Raw genomic sequence first — 21096 nt, 5'->3', positions numbered from 1 at the left:
AAAAGGCATCCATATCGGAAAAGAAGAAGTAAAGGTATCACTTTTTGCTGATGATATGATCCTATACATCGAAAATCCGAAGGACTCCACAAAAAGATTATTAGAAACAATAAACCAATACAGTAAGGTCGCAGGATACAAAATTAACATACAAAAGTCCATAGCCTTTCTATATGCCAACAATGAAATATTAGAAAACGAACTCAAAAAAATAATCCCCTTCACGATTGCAACAAAAAAAATAAAATACCTAGGAATAAACATAACAAAGAATGTAAAGGACCTATATAATGAAAATTACAAAGCATTGTTAAGGGAAATCGAAAAAGATACAATGAGATGGAAAAATATTCCTTGTTCTTGGATAGGAAGAATAAATATAATCAAAATGGCCATATTACCCAAAGCAATATACAAATTTAATGCAATTCCCATCAAAATCCCTGTGAGATTTTTTAAAGAAATGGAACAAAAAATCATCAGATTTATATGGAACTATAAAAAACCCCGAATAGCCAAAACAATCCTAAGGAAAAAGAATGAAGCTGGGGGCATTACAATACCTGACTTTAAACTATATTATAGGGCCACGATAATCAAAACAGCATGGTATTGGCAAAAAAATAGACACTCAGACCAATGGAACAGAATAGAAAGCCCAGAAATAAAACCACATATATATGGTCAAATAATCTTTGATAAAGGGGCCAACAACACACAATGGAGAAAAGAAAGCCTCTTCAACAAATGGTGTTGGGAAAACTGGAAAGCCACATGCAAAAGAATGAAACTCGACTACAGCCTGTCCCCGTGTACTAAAATTAATTCAAAATGGATCAAAGACCTAAATATAAGACCTGAAACAATTAAGTACATAGAAGAAGACATAGGTACTAAAATCATGGACCTGGGTTTTAAAGAACATTTTATGAACTTGACTCCAATGGCAAGAGAAGTGAAGGCAAAGATAAATGAATGGGACTACATCAGAATAAAAAGTTTTTGCTCAGCAAGAGAAACTGATATAAAAATAAACAGACAGCCAACTATATGGGAACTGATATTTTCAAACGACAGCTCAGATAAGGGCCTAATATCCAAAATTTACAAAGAACTCATAAAACTCAACAACAAACAAACAAACAATCCCATAAAAAAATGGGAAGAGGACATGAACAGACACTTCTCCCAGGAAGAGATACAAATGGCCAACAGATATATGAAAAGATGCTCAGCTTCATTAGTTATTAGAGAAATGCAAATCAAAACTACAATGAGATACCACCTCACTCCTGTTAGATTAGCTATTATCAACAAGACAGGTAATAGCAAATGTTGGAGAGGCTGTGGAGAAAAAGGAACCCTCATTCACTGTTGGTGGGAATGTAAAGTAGTACAACCATTATGGAGGAAAGTATGGTGGTTCCTCAAAAAACTGCAAATAGAACTACCTTATGACCCAGCAATCCCTCTACTGGGTATATACCCCAAAACCTCAGAAACATTGATACGTAAAGACACATGTAGCCCCATGTTCATTGCAGCACTGTTCACAGTGGCCAAGACATGGAAACAACCAAAAAGCCCTTCAATAGAAGACTGGATAAAGAAGATGTGGCACATATACACCATGGAATACTACTCAGCCATAAGAAATGATGACATCAGATCATTTACAGCAAAATGGTGGGATCTTGATAACATTATAAGGAGTGAAATAAGCAAATCAGAAAAAAACAAGAACTACATGATTCCATACATTGGTGGAACATAAAAATGAGACTAAGAGACATGGACAAGAGTGTGGTGGTTACCAAGGGTGGGGGGGGAGGGAGGACATGGGAGGGAGGGAGGGAGAGAGTTAGGGGGAGGGGGAGGGGCACAGAGAACTAGATAGAGGGTGACGGAGGACAATCTGACTTTGGGCGAGGGGTTTGCAACATAATTTGATGACAAAATAACCTAGACATGTTTTCTTTGAATATATGTACCCTGATTTATTAATGTCATCCCATTACCATTAATAAAAATTTATTAAAAAAAAAAAAAAAAGAAATGTTGAACCTCAGGCCCCACCTCTGACTTACTGAATTAGAATCTACATTTAACCAAGATCTTGAAGTGTTTTATGTATAATCAAATTTTGAGAAGCAGTGATATAGCATTCACTACTTTAGGCATATTGGGTTCAATCTTTCTGGGGACCCTATGAAGAGTCAGAAGGACTGCACTTTGATTATTCACCCAAAGGACAAAATAGGAAAGCACTTAACCACTGTCTCCCATATCTCAATGGTCAAGGCTTGCCCGTTGAGGTGTTAACTCCCCTTTACTGCCAGGTTTGCAAGTTGTCAGAACTTGAGAGTTGCATATACTCTATGTGGAGTAGCAGTGGAGTGCCAGGACAGAAAGTGAGAAATAAGTGTGATGTGTCTGGAAGAAAGGATGTCAGATTATAACCATGTGCAGCTGGATGCTGCCCCAATGGCTGGAGTACACACATGGGCCAAGAGGGTATTGAGAAAGAGTACCAGGGTACACAAAACATTAGCAACATATCTTCAGTGGAACACTCTTTTCCAAACTGTTGATTCCGCTCCCAGCAATGTAGAGAAATATTTTTAGTGATTTACAATCAGCATTACAAAGAAAGGGGAAAGAGATAGAGAAGAATAGAAAAATAGAAAATGTTAATACATTATAAGTAAAAATGGTAAGTATTCTTTTATGAAAATTATTTCCATTCTATATGTGTGAGTGTACTGAATTATAATGTTAAAAAAACTACTTATTTTGAGTCACAGTCAAAAAAAGTTTGAAAAACATAGCATAAGGTATGCTAATTTATACCCTTCTCAGAAATGATTAAAAGTACAGTGGTACCTTGAGATACGAACAGACCAACATACTAATTTTTTTTTTCAGATACGAGCTGCGACTCGGTCTGTATCTCTGTTCAAGATCCAAGCACAGGCCCTGGTCGGTTGGCTCAGTGGTAGAGTGTCAGCCTGGCATGCAGGAGTCCCGGGTTTGATTCCCGGCCAGGGCACACAGGAGAGGCGCCCATCTGCTTCTCCACCCCTCCCCCTCTCCTTCCTCTCTGTCTCTCTCTTCCCCTCCCGCAGCCAAGGCTCCATTGGAGCAAAGTTGGCCCGGGCGCTGAGAATGGCTCTATGGCCTCTGCCTCAGGTGCTAGAATGGCTCTGGTTGCAACAGCGCGACGCCCCAGATGGGCAGAGCATCACCCCCTGGTGGGTATGCCGGGTGGATCTCGGTCGGGCGCATGCGGGAGTCTGTCTGACTGCCTCCCCGTTTCCAACTTCAGAAAAATACAAAAAAAAAAAAAAAGAAACTGAACAACAGTAAGCTGGGGAAAATGACCTCTTCTTCCTCTAGAGAATCTAGTCATCTTAATGAAACCAATGCATTAAAAAATAATAATAATAAAATCCAAGCAAAATTTCGAGATACAAGTTGTGATTTGGGAAGCTGCTGCTAGTTGGCGTGTTGGCACACAGGTCCAGTATCCGCAGTTTCATATATGAGTTGACTGATTTATGAACTCGGTTATAGAAGGAATTAAATTAGTATCTCAAGGTACCACTGTACTTACTTATTCCCTACATCATTATCAACATAGTACAAATGTAACCTTTCTTTTTTTTTTTAAATAATTTTATTTTTAATGGGGCGACATCAATAAATCAGGATACATATATCCAAAGATAACAAGTCCAGGTTATCTTGTCTTTCAGTTATGTTGCATACCCATCACCCAAAGTCAGATTGTCCTCTGTCACCTTCTATCTAGTTTTCTTTGTGCCCCTCCCCCTCCCCCTTTCCCTCTCCCTCTCCCTCCTCCCCCCGTAACCACCGCACTCTTATCAATGTCTCTTAGTTTCACTTTTATGTTCCACCTACGTATGGAATAATGCAGTACCTGGTTTTTTTCTGATTTACTTATTTCACTTCATATAATGTTATCAAGATCCTACCATTTTGCTGTAAATGATCTGATGTCATCATTTCTTATGGCTGAGTAGTATTCCATAGTGAAATATAACCTTTCTTATTTTTTTTAGTCTAAAAGGTAAAAAATGTCTGACATTGTAATTTTAATGTTCATTTCTCTTAAATAAATAAAATCAAGAATTTGTTCATCAAATTAAGAGATGTTTGTACTTTCTTTGTGAACTATCTAATCTTATCCGAGGTTTAGCTGTTTTTTTAAAATCAACTTGTGGGAACTCCCTACATTAGGGAAATTAGAAGCATGAGTGTGATATGAACTTCCTTTCTACTTTGCTTATGGTTGTTTTTTACTATAAATATATAGAAATTTTGAATTTTTATGTAACCAAAATTTTTATGGCTTCTAAATTTTGTATTCTTATTTCCTGTCAAGATTATAAAATATTTCTTCCAGGGTTACTGCAGTATTTTAATGGCTTAATTTTTCTTACATTCAAACTTTGATCCATTTGGAATAAAACTTCCTGGCATACCAGGAAGTGAGGTGCAGATTCAACTTAAATTTTTTTTACATCAAACTTCCTGGTTGTCCTAACAACATATGTTGAATAAATCAAATGACTCACACTATTTCTTAAACCATATGATATTGTGTTTATCAAACAGGCCTTCAGCTATCCTCTGGCCTTAAGACTAATAGCATAACATACATAAATATATACAACTTTAGTTTTATCCTAGTGATCATCCCCACACCTATATTGTTTTAACTTTCCTAAATTTAAAAACTCTTCATAATTTGCCTTTTTAAGGGTTTAACAAGCATTTTGAAACTGAAAAATATAATCATGTTTTGAAATAATTCAAGTAATTACATGATAAAGTCCTAACTTTCCTCTTTCTTCTTTCCAAAAGCAATGGCTTGTTCTTGGTACAAGGGAGTAGGCACATCTCACTGAACTGCTGTACAGCCACCAAGAAAGAGAAAAACCTCAAATTCCCTCACATTAAAATTGTTTAAAAATCTCCAGCCCTGGCCATTTTGCTCAGTGGTCAAGTGCCGGCCCAGTGTGAGGATGTCCTGGGTTCCATTCCCAGTGAGGGCACACAGGAGAGGTGACCATCTGCTTCTCCACTTCTCCCCCTTCTCTCTCTGTCTTTCTCACTTCTCCTCCTGCAGCCATAGCTCTATTGGCTTGAGCAAGTTGGCCCTGGGAGCTGAGAATGGCTCCATGGCCTCTGCCTCAGGCACTAAAAAATGGCTCCAGTTGCAAGAGGATCAGTCTCAGACAGGCAGAGCATTGCCCCTTAGTGGGCTTGCCGGGTGGATCCCGGTCGGGGCATGTGCAGAAGTCTGTTTCTACTTTCTCACTTCTCACTATAAAAAAATTTAAAAATCTCCAAATACAGCCTAGTACAGCATTTTCTTATCTTCCGCAGTATAAGACAGCATGGAGCATGTTGCTGATGAAGGAAAGTGACTGCTGTGGTACATGTGGCAGAACTGAATTAGAATTAAAGAAGACTGAAGAAGACTGTGTTTTTTCATTTTTTTGGATGATATATAAATATTTCAAATTTTGATTAAAATAAAAAGTATTCTATTTTTATCAAAAGCTATATATATTTTATCACGTGTGTGTGTGTGTGTGTGTGTGTGTGTACTTAAAAAAATTTTTTTTTGAGAGGGAAGGCCAGACAGCAACAGACAGATAGGAAGGGAGAGAAATGAGAAGCATCAACTTGTTGTTGCAGCACTTCAGTTCAAGATTGCTTTCTCATGTGTGCCTTGACTCGGGGGCTCAAGCCAAGCCAGTGACCCTTTGCTCAAGCCAGTGACCTTTGGCTCAATCCAGTGATCTTGGGCTTCAAGCCAGTGACCTTTGGGTTCAAGCCAGTGACCATGGAGTCATGTCTATGATCCCACACTCAAGCTGGTGAGCCTACACTCAAGCTGGCGACCTCAGGGTTTCAAACCTGGGTCCTCAGCATTCCAGGCCCACACTCTATGCACTGCACCACTGCCTGGTCAGGCTCTAATTTTCATTATAATCACCATAATGCCAAAAGGCTACTGATCAAATTGGGCGTTTGACTTTTCTAATGTTCATCTCTTTATCTCTTGAAAGAAAAAAAAAACAAGCATTCACAAAGCTTACAAGGACCAGAATAGAGCTATAAAATCAAAATAAAATATTGTAGAATATGGAAAGGTATAGTATTGAGTGCTTATTCTTCAGTTAAATTCACATACCACTTAAAAAAATCAATCTTCCTAATAAGACATTTAGTTAATTTTCCTCTTGATCTGGCCTCACCTTCTACCGAGCCTTATCTCTTTTCATTCCAGTTACAGCAGAATATTGGAACTGCACAGTCTCTAGGACCCTGGACATGTTTTACAAGATCTGACCTGTGGTGGTGCAGTGTATAGAGCATCGACCTAGAATCCTGAGGTTGCTGGTTTGAAACACTGGGTTTGTCTGGTCAAGGCATGTATGAGAAGCAACTACTATGAGCTGATGCTTCTAGCTCCTCCCCTGCTCCCCCCCCAAATAAATAAATAAATAAATAAATAAATAAATAAATAAATAAAATCTTAAAAAAAAGAAGTGTGTCAAAATGCCCTAAAATAGATCTTTATTTTGAAATTGTCCTATACAGTGTGTCTGTAAAGTCATGGTGCACTTTTGACCGGTCACAGGAAAGCAACAAAAGATGATAGAAATGTGAAATCTGCACCAAATGAAAAGAAACCTCTCCCACTTTCATACCTATTCAGTACAGCTCCTTAGGTAGCTATCCCATACAGCCTCTATGGACTCGTCACTGACTGATGGCCTACCAGATGGGGTTTCTCCACCAAACTGCCGGTTTCCTTCAACTGCTTATCCCACCGAGTAATGTTATTCCTATGTGGTGGTGCTTCATTATAAATGCGCCGATATTCATGTTGCACTTTGGTCATGGATTTGAGTTTAGCGAGCCACAGAACATACTGAACTTTCCTCTGTACCATCCACATCTCGAGTGGCATGGCTGTAGGCTGCTCCGCTGTATACATGGTGTTACGTCATCATCCGCACATGCACACATGCTGCCACATCATCCTACAGAAACTGGGAGGGTTTTCCTTTTATTTGGTGCAGATTTCACATTTCTATCTTCTAACTTGTATTTTACTTAGTTAAATGCTTAATCTCCAATCTCCCATCAATTAGTGAGTTACTTAAAGTGAAAGGTCCAAACTTCTTTTCTCTTCTTTTCTTTTCTTTTTTTGACAGATGATATGTCACTGTGGTTTATTAACAAAAAATTTTTAATTGATTTATTGGGGGTTCATCATCTGTACCTTGTATTGTATGTTCACCACCCAAAGTCAAGTCTATGTCCATCACCATTTACCCCTTCTACCCTCTTTTACCCCCCCTCCCACATACACACTTTTCCCTCTGGTAATCCCTACTGTTGTCTGTATGTATGAAGTGTTTTAGTTTGTTTTTTGTTCTGTTTTGTTTTGTTAATCCCTTTACCTTTTTCACTCAGTCCCTCAACCCACTTCCCCTCTGATAGCCAGTCTGTTCTCTGTATTTATAAGTGTTTCTATTTTGTTTACTCTGTTCATTAGAGTCCACATGTAAGTGAAATCATATGATATTTGTCCTTCACTGACTGGCTTATTTCACTAAGCATAATACTCTCCAGTTTCATTCATGATGCAAAAGTTAAGATTTCCTTCTTTTTCACTGTTGAGTAATTTTCTACTGTGTAAATGTACCACAGTTGTTGTTTTGTTTTGTTTTATGACAAAGACGGAGAGAGAGTCAGAGAGAGGGCTAGACAGGGATAGATAGACAGGAACAGAGAGATGAGAAGCATCATCAATTCTTTGTTGCAGCTCCTTGGTTGTTCAGTGATTGTTTTCTCCTATGTGCCTTGACCAGGGGACTACAGCAGAGCAAGTGGTTCCTTGTTCAAGCCAGTAACCTTGAGCTCAAGCCAGCAACCTTGGCCTTCAAGCCAGTGACCATGTGGGACCTTCAAGCCAGTGACCATAGAAATGATTCCACACTCAAGCCAGCAACCCCTCACTCAAGTTTGTGAGCTGTGCTAAAGCCAGATGAGCCCGTGCTCAAGCTGGCGACCTTGGGGTTTTGAACCTGGGTTGTCCACATCCCAGTCTGATGCTCTATCCACTGCACCACCGCCTGGTCAGGCTACCACAGCTTTTTTATCCACTCATCTTCAGCTGTTTCCAAATCTTAGCTATTGTAAATAATGTTGCAGTGAACACAGGAGTGCATATATAATATTTTTTCAAATTAATGTTGGGGGTTTCTTCAAATATATTCACAGAAGTAGAATTGCTAGGTCATAAGGTAGTTCATTTTTAATTTTTTGAGGAAAATCCATAATGCTTTGCACAGTGGCTGCACCAATCTGCATTCCCACCAACCACACACAAGGGTTCCCTTTTTTCCACACTAGGGTTCCCTTTTCTCCACACCCTTGCTAACATTTGTTGTTTGTTTATTTATTGATGATAGCTATTCTGACAGGTGAGAGGTGATATCTTATTTGGTTTTAATTTGCATTTCTCTGATGATTAGTGACATTGAACAACTTTTTATATGTCTATGGGCTATCTGTATTTCCTCTTTGGAGAAGTGTCTATTCAGTTCTTTTGCCCATTTTTAAATTGGATTGTTTGTGTTCTTGGTGCTGAGTTTTATAAATTCTTTATATATTTTGGGTATTAACCCTATATCAGACGTATCATTGGTGAATATGTTCTCCCATTCAGTGGGTTGTCTTTCCATTGCGTTGATGGTTCCTTTGTTTTGTAAAAACTTTTCAGTTTGATGTAGTGTCATTTGTTTATCTTTTCTTTTTGTTTTTCTCGCCTAAGGAGATATAGCAGAAAAAATATTGCTCAAGAAATGTCCAAGATTTTATTATCTATGTTTTCTTCTAGGATTTTTGTAGTTTCAAGTCATACAATTAAGTCTTTAATCCATTTTGAATTTATTGTGTATGGTGTAAAAAAGGTGGTCTCACTTCATTTTTTTTTTGCACATATCTGTCCAGTTTTTCCAACAGCATATATTGAATAGACTCTCTTTACCCTATTATATGTTCTTGCCTTCTTCGTCAAATATTAATTGACCATAAAGCCGTGGGTTTATTTCTGGGCTTTCTGTTCTGTTCCACTGATCTATATGAAGGCCCACACTTATCTAAAAAAATAAATCTTTGCCCACATTGAGCACCTATTGTATTATCTTTAGAAGGGCAGCAATTGGTTTTAAGACCTGGCTTTGTCATTTACTGACACTGTGAACTTGGATAAAGCGTTTACCTCTCTGATTCCTCTTTTTCATATGTAAAATGGAGATAACAGTACTTGTCTTACACAAAATTTCAAAAAAATAAAAAGTATTTTTTAACTGTAAATGTCTAAAAAAGCCAACAATACTACTACTATTACTACTACTTTTCCTCCTCCTCCTCCCATAGCAATGGTAGTAGTAGTTGTAGTGGCCATGGTGATTGTGGTAAATGATGTTTCCACTTCTGTTGAATTATAGCTGGGCCATTTGTTTGCCTTCATGAACAGGAAATAACTACTCACTAACCAAAGAAACAAATGCAAAATAGCGAGCAACAAGAAAACCAAATCCTTGCGACTAGGCACTGAGTGGATGACCCAGGTAGTTCTCCAGCCCACATGGCCATTCCAACCTGCCCAACCTCATACCTCAGGGGATGACCCCTCCCACACAGACATCTTGCTTCTCTATTTTCTGCCAGGGAGCAAGGCCAAAAGGCAATCTAGAGCATGCTGGAGGCTGGGTGTTGCTAAAGGAAGCACAGGCACTCAGTTCCTAGCACACTCTGCCATTTCCCGGCTCTGGGACATGGCTCACTCCCCTTATCTCCTTTCCTCATTAGTCACTAACCATTTCCAATCAATTTTCTACCTGTACAAACAACACAAAACTGCAAATTCCTTCATTAGCACACAGATTTAGATTTATTTTTTGCAAAGGGGACTCACCAGCTAATGATGTACACTTATTCTCCCAGTTAGATTTAGATGTATCTTCTACATAATCCAGCTTGATGTTTCGTTCAGGGTTCAATCAGAGAAACAGGGCCACTAAGAGGTATTTATATACATAAAAAATTTGGTATAAGGATTTGACCTTATGCAATTGTGGGGGATGGTTAAACAACCTTTGTAGATGATGCTGTTATTTGAAGTCTACAGGGAAGGCAGTTGAGAAGGGAAGATAGACATAAAGTGAAGAGTAGTAAGGACACTGGTACCCAAGAGCACTAGCTGTAATCTGCAAGGATGGACTTATTTTAGTTCTCACTGATTCCAAGCTGGATGAAGTGGGTGTCCTACAGGAAACGTTGACAACCTTCATCATGGAGGTAAACACACCTTTGGCCCAGGGGCAAGAGAAACCAAGAGGATACAGGGAGAGGCCAAGCAGTTGCAGGCTTGGATGTTATTCCATGCCAACAAGGTGAGCCAGTAAACAAGCAAAATGTACAAGCTAAAAGTGCCTGCTCCAATCTCTTGGTGTTATAAAAAAAAAGGCTGCTGCTTTACATCTACCCTATACATCCCATGCCAAATTGTCTCTTGTAGCCACTGTAACTGGAAATATACAAACAAGGACATTCTGGGAAGCATTGTTCATCCAAGTCAAGCTGACACATTACAAAGATATGACAGTCCACCCCTTGTCAACCTGGCACCCATTCACATCTCTTTAAACCATATGTAATTCCCAAATGCAGATAGTAACAAAGTCACGGTTCTGCCTAACATAATATAACTATCTCTTATTCAACAAACATGCTAACTCTTTCCTTAAGAGGATAAAAATTCTCTTGTATCAACTTTGGGTGATGTTTGTTGTTCTTCAACCTGACTCACACTCCCCTTTGGTATCTTATAACTTAAATACAAATATATAAAGTTAACTAATATTAACATGTTTTATATTGGTAGGGAAATGAGACTGAAAAACAATACTTGGTTTAATTTATACACAAGCATTCATATAAAAAAGGGAAATGAATTATGTTTATATCATAACTATTACAGTTCTCATTTATATAACCAGTCACTTGATCATAGCTGGTATTTATCACTATCTTTTCCCACTACCATTGAATATTCCCTTTTTCCCCAGCAAGTTCCTAAGCTATCTGCAGTTCTTTATCTTAGAGGGTGTTCCAAATTTTCATTCCGAAAGAATCTGGGACATTTTCTGCCTAAGTTGAGTCGTCAGTTTTTCATTGATTTTAATCACAGGACATGGGAGTATAGCATTCCAGGTATACTCCAGTACCAACCCAGTTTCCCCTTGATAGTCAAGTTCAGTCTACCAATAATTCTCCTTCTTTGCCTGTTGCTTTACAAAGTGGCCAGAAGGAGGCAGTCTCAATTTTTAGTTCAAAAAAATAATTTTTCTCTTTGGAACTAAGACCTCTAAGATTAGCAGAAACTAAAGCTTCAGAGGCAGTAAGCAAAACCTTTGCTAGTGAGTGACTAGGAATAATTGTTTATGGAGCAATTCTTATTTCCTAGTTCTGGGACCCATGGATCCTAGTTATAGACGAAATAGCACCATAAATAAAAAACTAATTTAAAGCATATACAGCTTCCTGAAAAGCACTTCCCCGACCCCAGGCGGCAATGCTACCTTGCTGGCAACTGCAAGTGAGTGTTCAAAAGACCATTCCTCCATTTTATCAAGCCAACTGCTTCAGGATGACAGGAAATATGATAAGCCTAGGGAAACTGTGAACATGGGCCCATTGCTATACTTCATTTACTGTGGAGTTCCTTAGCAAGAAGTGTGAAATACCATGACGGTGGAAAAGGCATTCTGTAAGTCCATGTATAGTGAGTGGCTTTGGCAGAAACATTAGGAGCAATGAAGGTAAATTCATATCCAGAACAAATGTATATTCCACTGAGAACACAGCACTGCCTTTTCCATGATGAAGCAGTCCAACAGAACTTGTCACCAAGTAGATAGCTGGTCTTCTTAGGGAATGTTGCCATAGAGAAGTTTCAGTGTTATATGCAAATCTACCTAATATGAGTGGAAGTTCATGTTGCTAAGCCAATGTATAGTCTCCATCCCTGGTACCATGGGCCTTTTGTTCATGAACTATTATACACCTCCCTGCTTTTCTGAATGAACCTTGACTAGTGAATTTGGTACATAGGAACAGAATCTAAAGAATAGGTTCTCAGAATTGGTTCTGTGTTTTCTGAATGGGTTTTCTCATCTTGCTTTTATAACACAGACCTAAATTTATATTTATAATATTGAAACTGTCTATACAAAACCGAATAAACTTTTTGAAGACAAACACAAACAAGGGTATTCAGGTCATACTTACTAAGGTCTGAATAAATAAGTTAAGACAATGTTGCTGAATCTCAGGAGGTACATTTGCAAATCTTCTCTCAGACCAAAATCTTACAAAACAGGTGGATTGTTTTGCAATCCACCTGTTATAAATAAAAGAATCCTAAGTTATAGAAATGAACATATTTTTCATTGTAATATTCAATAATATTTGCATTTTCAACTTGTACATATATATAATCTGATTAACTCTTATAGTTAATTTTGTGAGCCCTATAATGGACTTAAGTATGCTCTCTTTTTGATAAACATATTTTAAATCTGCTTTGGGTTAATGTGCATGGACTTTAACATAAGTAACAATGGTTGAGATAAAACAAAATTGATCCCAAGCATTCTGAATATCTAAATCAATACTTCTTTTCAATGTTTATAACTAGTTAAGCATTAAACTATATATATTGTGCCCAAGAAAATGCACCAAGTCTAAAATTTCCCAGAAACTTAGGAGAATAGAAGAAGCAAATCCTTAAATTAATAGAATCAGCATTACTTCAGCTCACTTACTTCATGCAGTCAGCCAAAAGATTTTCCACTCCAACTGGATGAGCAATAATCAGGCATGTTAGTTTTGATGTCAAACTTCTAGAGACAGGCTGAAATTGATAGAAAGCATTCTATTTATTCTTTTTAAACTTAAAGAAGCTAAAAGTATTTGGTTTATATAGATAATCTGATATATGTACCTGAATAGCAGAATAAATATATATAGTTCAAAAGTCTGTTATTCTTTTAAAAGCAAGTTACTAATAACTTCTAGTTATTACTAATAATTTCTAGTTTTATAGAATAGCATTTGAGCCCTTTTAGTTGTCAAAATGCACAGAATTTCTATTCTAATTTCATTTAGATTAATTTTTTAAAAGTAAAAGTGGTACAATAATTTCTATCACATCACATTGCAATACAATCATCAATCTAATCAACTTTCTAAAGTAGTAATACAATTTAAAGTACATGTACAATTAAAGATCTTACACTGACCCTAGATAAAATGATACACTTTAATTACATCATAATTATATAACATATTTCAAAAGCACATATACAGAAGTATTGAACTAAAATAAATAAATGTAGGTACAAGTAGTGAGAAGAACTCAGTGCTATTGGTTTTAACCCTCTGTGCTACATGTTGCCTATGTTACATATTTTCAGTTTTTGGACTATGCTTCTAAGCACATTTATTGTCCATCAGGATAAGAGTTCAACTTCTCTTTGTATACATTAATTAACTGTGATTTAGGGTTTATATATGTAATAAAAGCCAGCTACCAGCCAATTTGTGTATAGAGTTTATAAATGTGTACTTCTGAAGATCCCCTAGTCTCAGAAAAGAGCAAAATTTCTTTAGAAGTGCCTGCAGCATAATCTTTACAAGGTCAGTGATTTCCAACTTTTAAAATTATGAATTACTATTAATTTGATTATCTAATACCCTTCTCCTTAAAGTGTTAGACTGTATTAATGTTTAAGAAATTTAATAGAAATATTTTGCTTCGTATATTAACAATTGAGTTGTTTCCTTTGGATAACTAGAGTACTCTAAGTTGTCTTAAAAGCAGAAGTGATTTTATAGTGATCATTCTATCAAGTTAAATAAGTCGGTTTTTTAACCCATTTCAGATAAGAGTATTAACTGGTTTGAGGGAACAGACTACTGGTACAGATTGATACACTTGACAATTTAAAAGCTCTCAGAAGTCTGAAAAATTCTAAAAGTAAACATAGAGTTAAAAAATCCAACAGTCTAATTTTATTTAGGAATGGCCAGCGCCTCTACCACAAAGTCCACTAATTGACATATAACTTAAGAATAATTTTCATAAAATTGTTAAAATACAAAAGAATTTACTGCTTAAAGTGGAGACTGGCAAACTACAGCTTGTGAGCCAAATCTAGCCCATCCCTGTTTCTGTAAATTAAGTTTGATTGGAACACTGCTATACTGCTTTATTTGCATGTTGTCTGTAGCTGCTTTTGCTCTACAACAGCCGAGCTGAGTAGTCACGATAGAGACTATATGGCCCACAAAGCCTAGAATATTTACTATCTAGCCTTTTACAGAAAAAGTTTACTGACCCCTGGCTTAAAGAGTTAACTTTAGCTTTCTGAGAATTTTACTCATATGGAAATACTGATTCCCAAATGTCTTTGTAACAGAATGATTGACATTTATTTATTTTCAAAACCTGCTTGTAGAATGTAGAAAGACATATATTTAAATACTTATCTAAAAAAGAATTTAAATCAGTGGCAAAAAGTATGTAAACCCCACTATAATCCTATAAAATAAAGTGCAAGAATCATGTAAAAGGCAAGGTTGCAAAGTTAATGAAATGACAGAAGCTAGCTTGCCAGGAGTTCCAGAGCCAGTCACCCTTCATATGACATCAAACTTGTATTACATGGAGTGTGCTATTAAAGGTTTACAATAGTTACGTCACTGTGAAGAAACTGCATAACTGAGACCTAGAAGTTAAAATTATATATTTATAGATATGTTCAAACAAATATTTATTATCAGAATATGTAAAGCAAATAATTTAAAGATCAGGTTAAGAAAAACAGAATCGTTCTCTTAAATATCTGTTACAGTAATATAGACTTTGTTAAAATAAGTAAAATAAAGTGAAAAAAAGTTTTCAACAAAATACCACATTAATAATTTTTTTAAATTTCCTTTTCTGTTGTTTTAATGGCAACAAACATGCCTTCTGTGTTTTAAAAATTTAGTGGATTCTTGAAAGTAAAATATAAGAAGTTGCATATAACCCATAAAACTATCCATAAAAAGGATTATTTTAAAAATGTTAGATGTAATTGGTTTATTAAGGATTCTCAGTTCAGAGGAAATACTAACATAAAATTTTTTCCCAACTAGCACTGTCAACCATTCTGTGACAAATTCCCCCTTTTTCTACCCCTTGATGCCATTATAGGCAAATTCTAGTACTTTGTTATTTCTGGTTTTTAAATTCAGCACAGTACTGTTAAACAGCTATCTCCTATCTGACTACCTTCACAGTGGGACATATGGAATAGGGACTAGAGCATGAATCGTCTCCTGCTTCTCCATCTTCTAGGTCTAATTCCTGTGGAAGAGGGCTATGGGTGGCTATGGTATCCTTAAGTAAGTAACCAGAGACCAACATGGTGGTAGGGAGAACCTAGCTGGTTGGCTCAATGGTAGAGCGTTGGCCTGGTGTATGGATGTCCCAGTTTGATTTCCAGTCAGGGCACACAGGATAAGTGACCATCGGCTTATCCACCCTTCCCTCTCCCTTCTCTATCCAACCTCCCCCCCCCCCCAAAGCCATGGTTTGATTGATTTGGGCACTGAGGACGGCTCTCTGGCCCCTGCCTCAGGTGCTAAAAATAGCTTGGTTGCGAGCATGGCCCCAAGTGGGCAGAGTATCAGCCCCAGATGGGAGTAGCTGAGTGGATCCCGGTCGGGGCACAGGATTCTGTCTCTTTGCTTCCCCTGCTCTCAATTAAAACAAAACAAAAACAAAACACGGTAGTAGGGAAATGTCCTTGCCTTTGCTCTAATTCAGGTATTAACAGCATTTACTGTTGTGGTGGCTCTTTAAGGAACACATTGAACTTTCACCCTGGTCTCTCAGTGAATAAAGATACTTCTAGTGGTCCCTGGTGCACAAGGACTCCCAGGTAGGACACAGTGTTTAACTGTTTCTCAGTAAACCCTGAGAGGGAGGTAGTGGTGGTGGTGCAGAGCCCAGCTGTTCCGGTTCTGCTGTAGTTCATGGGGTTCTTCCTTAGCTATAACATATAAAGCTAGGAAAAGTCCTACACAATACAAAAATCTATATTATCAAATTAAAATTCATACAATGTCTACTGTTGCCTTAGGTGCCCAATAAGAGGGGAATATTGATGTAAACAATTCTTCTAAGATTTGCTTTTTGATTATAAAAGTAATACGCATCATTGTAGAAAACATAAAATGTAGAAGAGTGTAAATTAGATAATAAAAAATAACCTACAGTCACAGAGTAAATTAAAACAATGAAGAATCTAAAAACAATGTACAAAATGGCATCTGTACAAATACATTGTATGGGATAACAATAAATTTATGTTTACATAAACTAAAATTTAGAAGTCAGTATTTATACTCCACCTAGGGGAGAGGTGGAGTATAAATGAAAAGTACATTTCATCTCAAGTACATGCTGTAAAGAGAAGTGGTAGAAAAAGGAAGAAAATCTACTGAAGCACTGTGATAAACACACCTGGTAAATGGAGAAGGTAACCTTGGCTCCAGATTTCCTTTCTCTTAGTTCCAAACCCCGAGTCCCAGTTGTGCATGCCATCTTTGAATTATAGAAGATACTCCTACATCCTTTCAATGAACCCCCACCTCAATTTTATTTAATTTAAAATGCTTTTAATATCTGGGTTTTTTTGTAAATACAGTACATGAGTTAAAAAGTTCCCATTAGTTAAATTAACAATATTTTAAATATTTAAAGTATTATTTACTATCAGAGTTAAAAATCTAGTAGGTAATAATGGTGACTTTAAGCACTGGGTAAAGATTTCTGAGACTCAATAATTACCTTCAGAAAGAAATTCCAGTAATGTCTTCTTAATATATAGACTGCTACTTCTTTTAATCCTTCTAGCCCATACATATCACCCATATTGATATGTATTGAGTATATTACTAAAATAAAAATAGATATGGTGTTAATTCTCCAGTTTAAAAACCAAGGCATAATACACAGTAATTTCCTAATAATAGTCTGTTTAGAAAAAGGAAAAATCTCTTATTATTTTATTCCTAACTTTCTGCCTTACCTAATAATCTTTATGAATTATAAAAAGGCCAAAAGTTGAAAGCACTGTCAACATGATTTGAATAGTGAAGAATAACAAGAAGTAAATTTGAAGATGTTTCAAATTCCCCTCAGATTCTCATGTATATATATTTCCAGGGAGAAAACTTCAGTGTTTAATCCTTGTGACTCATGATACTTTCTCCCCCAAATCATATTAATTGTTTGTAATATAAAAGAACCAATAAATATTAAAAATGAAAAGAGCAGCTTTCACTTCATCAATGTTAGAATAGCAATAAAAGGAAAGGACATCCAGAAAATTAGAAGATCAGGCAGATTTCACCCTAAAGGAGGATTTCAGCAGCTTAAATAGCTCTATTTTACTATAGAGCACTTAAGAATCACATTATTGCTGGTTGTTAGGATGCCTATGCCTATATTCTTAAATTAATGTTAAGGTTTTTCTTTTGCTGTTTAAAAGAGATACACTAAAGTAAAAAAAATAATAAAGTAGCAAAATAATTGTTAAAAATTTGATAAAGGTTTAATCAATTTTATTTTATAAAATCCTCTCATTTATTTTCCAAAACAAAGACAGGTTTTTCTAACATAATTTAAATCTAATAAAGACTTTCCTTAATTTTATTACTGTGAGTTGCTAGAACACTTTTTCTTCTAAAAACACTACTGTTTTTAGGTATTCCCAAATACATATATGATATGGCAAAAAGGGTAATAAAAATGAAGCTTCTACTTCATTGACACTTTGAGATATAGCTCAACAAAGCAGAAGCCAAAAAATTTTAATGCTTTTATATTTAAAATCATTAAAAAGTAATACATACCCAATATTAGCTTTGTCTGGAAATTCCAAAGTTCCTCCATATATAAAATATATCATAACATTCATTTCTACATGGTTTACCCTGAAAAAATAAAACTAAACTCAAATCCAGAAATAATTAAGGTTTAACTGATGTTAATGATACACTCTATTTTCCCACAAGCTTTTAGCCAAGATAAAATTTTAATCTTACTTTTATCTGAAGAATACATTCTTCAAATAACATCCATGCATGTATGCCAATTAATTTACTATAAAGTATGATTGCAGCTATGTTTTTATTACATATGTTATAAAATGTGATTAGTATATAATCACATCACGGATTACTTATTGAGCATCTTGTATAAAAGACTTGGAGTTAGAAAGGACCTCAGAAGTCATAGCCCAACCTCTGGCTCATTAAGAAATCCTCTCCTCAGTATCTCTGAAAAATGGTCTCTGATCATGCTTCAAGCCTCTGATAGACAGTTGTAATCACTAGAAATATTCTTGTTATGCTGTACAGACTTCTTAATTAGCAATACTTACCCAGTGTTTCTAGCTTGGCCAACATCCTCATTTAACAGGCAAAAAGTAAAACTATGATTTAAGAAGACATCAGGGGCGATAATCTTTATGTCTCACTGACTATTGCATCTCACACTCTTAATTCATAACCTCCTTCCTTTTCCCTGCCTCTTCCAACACCCCAAGTTTGTTCTTTCTGTTATTCCTATTTTGTTCATTATGGAACTTCCTGTATCTTGTACTACCCTCTACTTCTGTACAAAATTGAGGGAAGTTTCTGGTTTGTGGACAACCACCATTGATTGTTCATAGAACTTGAGATAAGAAACAATTTAATTTCATTTATTTATTAAAAAAAATTTTTTTGATAAAGACAGAGAGAGGAACAGATAGGGACAACAGAAGCATCAATTCTTCGTTGTAGCACCTTAGTCGTTCATTGATTGCTTTCTCATATGGCCTTGACGGGGTGTGTGTGTGTGTGTGTGTGGCTACAGCAGGGTGAGTGACCCCTCGCTCATGCCAGTGACCTTGGGCTTCAAGCCAGCAACATTTTGGGCTCAAGCCAGCGACCATGGGGTCATGTCTATGATCCCACGCTCAAGCCAGCGACCCCACACTCAAGCTGGTGAGCCTGCACTTAAGCTGGATGAGCCTGTGCTCAAGTCGGTAACCTCGGGGTTTTGAACCTGAGTCCTACGCGTCCCAGTCCAACACTCTATCCACTGCACCATTACCTGGTCAGGCCAATTTAATTTCTCTTATCCTTTCTTCTCTGCTCAACCAGTGGAAACAGGTGATGGAGAAAGTATTTCCACTCTCCAAATTCAGACTTTCTCTTAGGTGGGCTGTCTTAGAAGGGCAATAGTTTAGCAAGTCAACTTCAGCTCTTGCACTGAAGTACACTTTACTGTTTTAACAGTTTTTATTAATGACAAAGAAAACATTGTGGCCCTGGTGGTGCCTCAGTAAATAGAGGGTTGGCTTGGTGTATGGACATTCTGGGTTCAATTCCCAATAAGGGCACACAGGAGAAGTGACCATCTGCTTCTCTCCCCCCTTCGTTCTTCCCTTTTTCTCTTCTTCCTCTCCAACAGTCAGTGGCTTGATTGATTTAAGTGTGGCCCAGGGTGCTGAGGATAGCTCGGTTGGTCTGAGCACATCAGCCTCAGCCACTAAAAATAGGCAGGGAGAGGGAGCATTAGCCCCAGACGGGGTTGCCAGGTGGATCCCAGACAGGGAGTATGCAGGAGTCTGTCTCACTATCTCCCCTCCTCTCACATTAAAAATTAATTACCTAATTAAAAGATCAATTAATTAATTTTAAAAATGGAAAATGTTTCCTGATGGGTGGTGGTGCAGTGGATAGAGTGTCAACCTGGGACACTGAGGACCCAGGTTTGAAATCCGAGGTTCGCTAGCTTGAGTGCGGGCTCATCTGGCTTGAGTGTAGGCTCATCAGCCTGAGTGTGGAGCTGACAGCTTGAGTGTGGGATCATAGATATGATCCCATAGTTGCTGGCCTGAGCCCAAGGTCAGTGGCTTGAACAAGGAGTCACTGGTTTGACTTGAGCCCTGTAGTCAAGGTCCATATGAGAAACAATCAATGAACAGCTAAAGTGAAGGAACTACAAGTTGATGCTTCTCATCTCTCTCCCTTCCTGTCTGTGTGTTTCTCTCACTGAAAAGAAAAAAAAAAAGTTTTCATACCTCCTCTGCTGATTCTTTTATTTTATTTTGAACAGAAAGAAAATACATTATTGGGTCCCCTCAAGACTCTAACAGCATCTAGATTATCATCTAGATACCTAAATCAGAGCCTGAGATTCATGTTAATCCTCCCCTGCCCCATTATATTCCAGCATTTATACCTCCTCAAATATCTTGAATTCAGCCTTTGACTCTATTTCTCCTCTCACTGCCCTGGGTCAGCCTCTCACTTTTCTCATCTGTACTATGGCAGTATGCTTTCATATGGGTCTCCTGCCTAAAATAATCTCCTTGCATTCCATTTCCCACACTGCTATTAGAGTGACTTTGCTAAAATGTAAATCTGATATAGTCCAACACTTTGACAATGCTTCAACAATTCTCCATAGTCCATAGAAAAAAAGTCCAAATTCCTTAGCTTGATGTACAGTGTTCTTTATTATCTGACCTCTGGTTCTCCCTCTTGCAGCTGTTCCCAGAAAAGTGAACTACTCATTTCCTGTACTTTACTTATAATTCCTTATACATGCATGCCTTAGCACATACTGTTCACTTGGCTTAAAATATCCCCATCTCTACTTACTTCATCTTTCAGGCACAACATATGACTCTTTATCTCTGATTGTTTCCTTAATGCCCTTAATGAAAAAAAGAAATCCTGACTGTTAAACAGTAATGACATCTATATCAAGTACTTATGATTCAGTCACTGAGCTAATCAAGCATTTTGAATGCCATTAGCGCCTTTAATCAACATAATAACTCAGTAGTAGGTACTAGTATTAGTCTCATT

The 21096-nt window shown here is 37.0% G+C and overlaps 1 protein-coding gene across 1 annotated transcript in view; it reads right to left on the bottom strand.

Moving 5' to 3' along the window:
- The window catches only part of BTBD8 (BTB domain containing 8), a 126393-nt gene that overhangs the window by 22908 nt on the left and 82389 nt on the right, over positions 1 to 21096 (bottom strand). Inside the window, 4 exon segments of the mRNA XM_066266523.1 lie at positions 12406 to 12517; positions 12942 to 13030; positions 17018 to 17104; positions 18075 to 18165. Of these exon segments, the coding sequence (XP_066122620.1) occupies positions 12406 to 12517; positions 12942 to 13030; positions 17018 to 17104; positions 18075 to 18165 (379 nt within the window).

This window comes from Saccopteryx bilineata, chromosome 3 (genome assembly GCF_036850765.1).
Source record: "Saccopteryx bilineata isolate mSacBil1 chromosome 3, mSacBil1_pri_phased_curated, whole genome shotgun sequence".
Classification (NCBI taxonomy): Eukaryota; Metazoa; Chordata; class Mammalia; order Chiroptera; family Emballonuridae; genus Saccopteryx; species Saccopteryx bilineata.
Note: the sequence above shows the minus strand (reverse complement) of the source record. Positions and strands in the feature narration are given on the sequence as shown.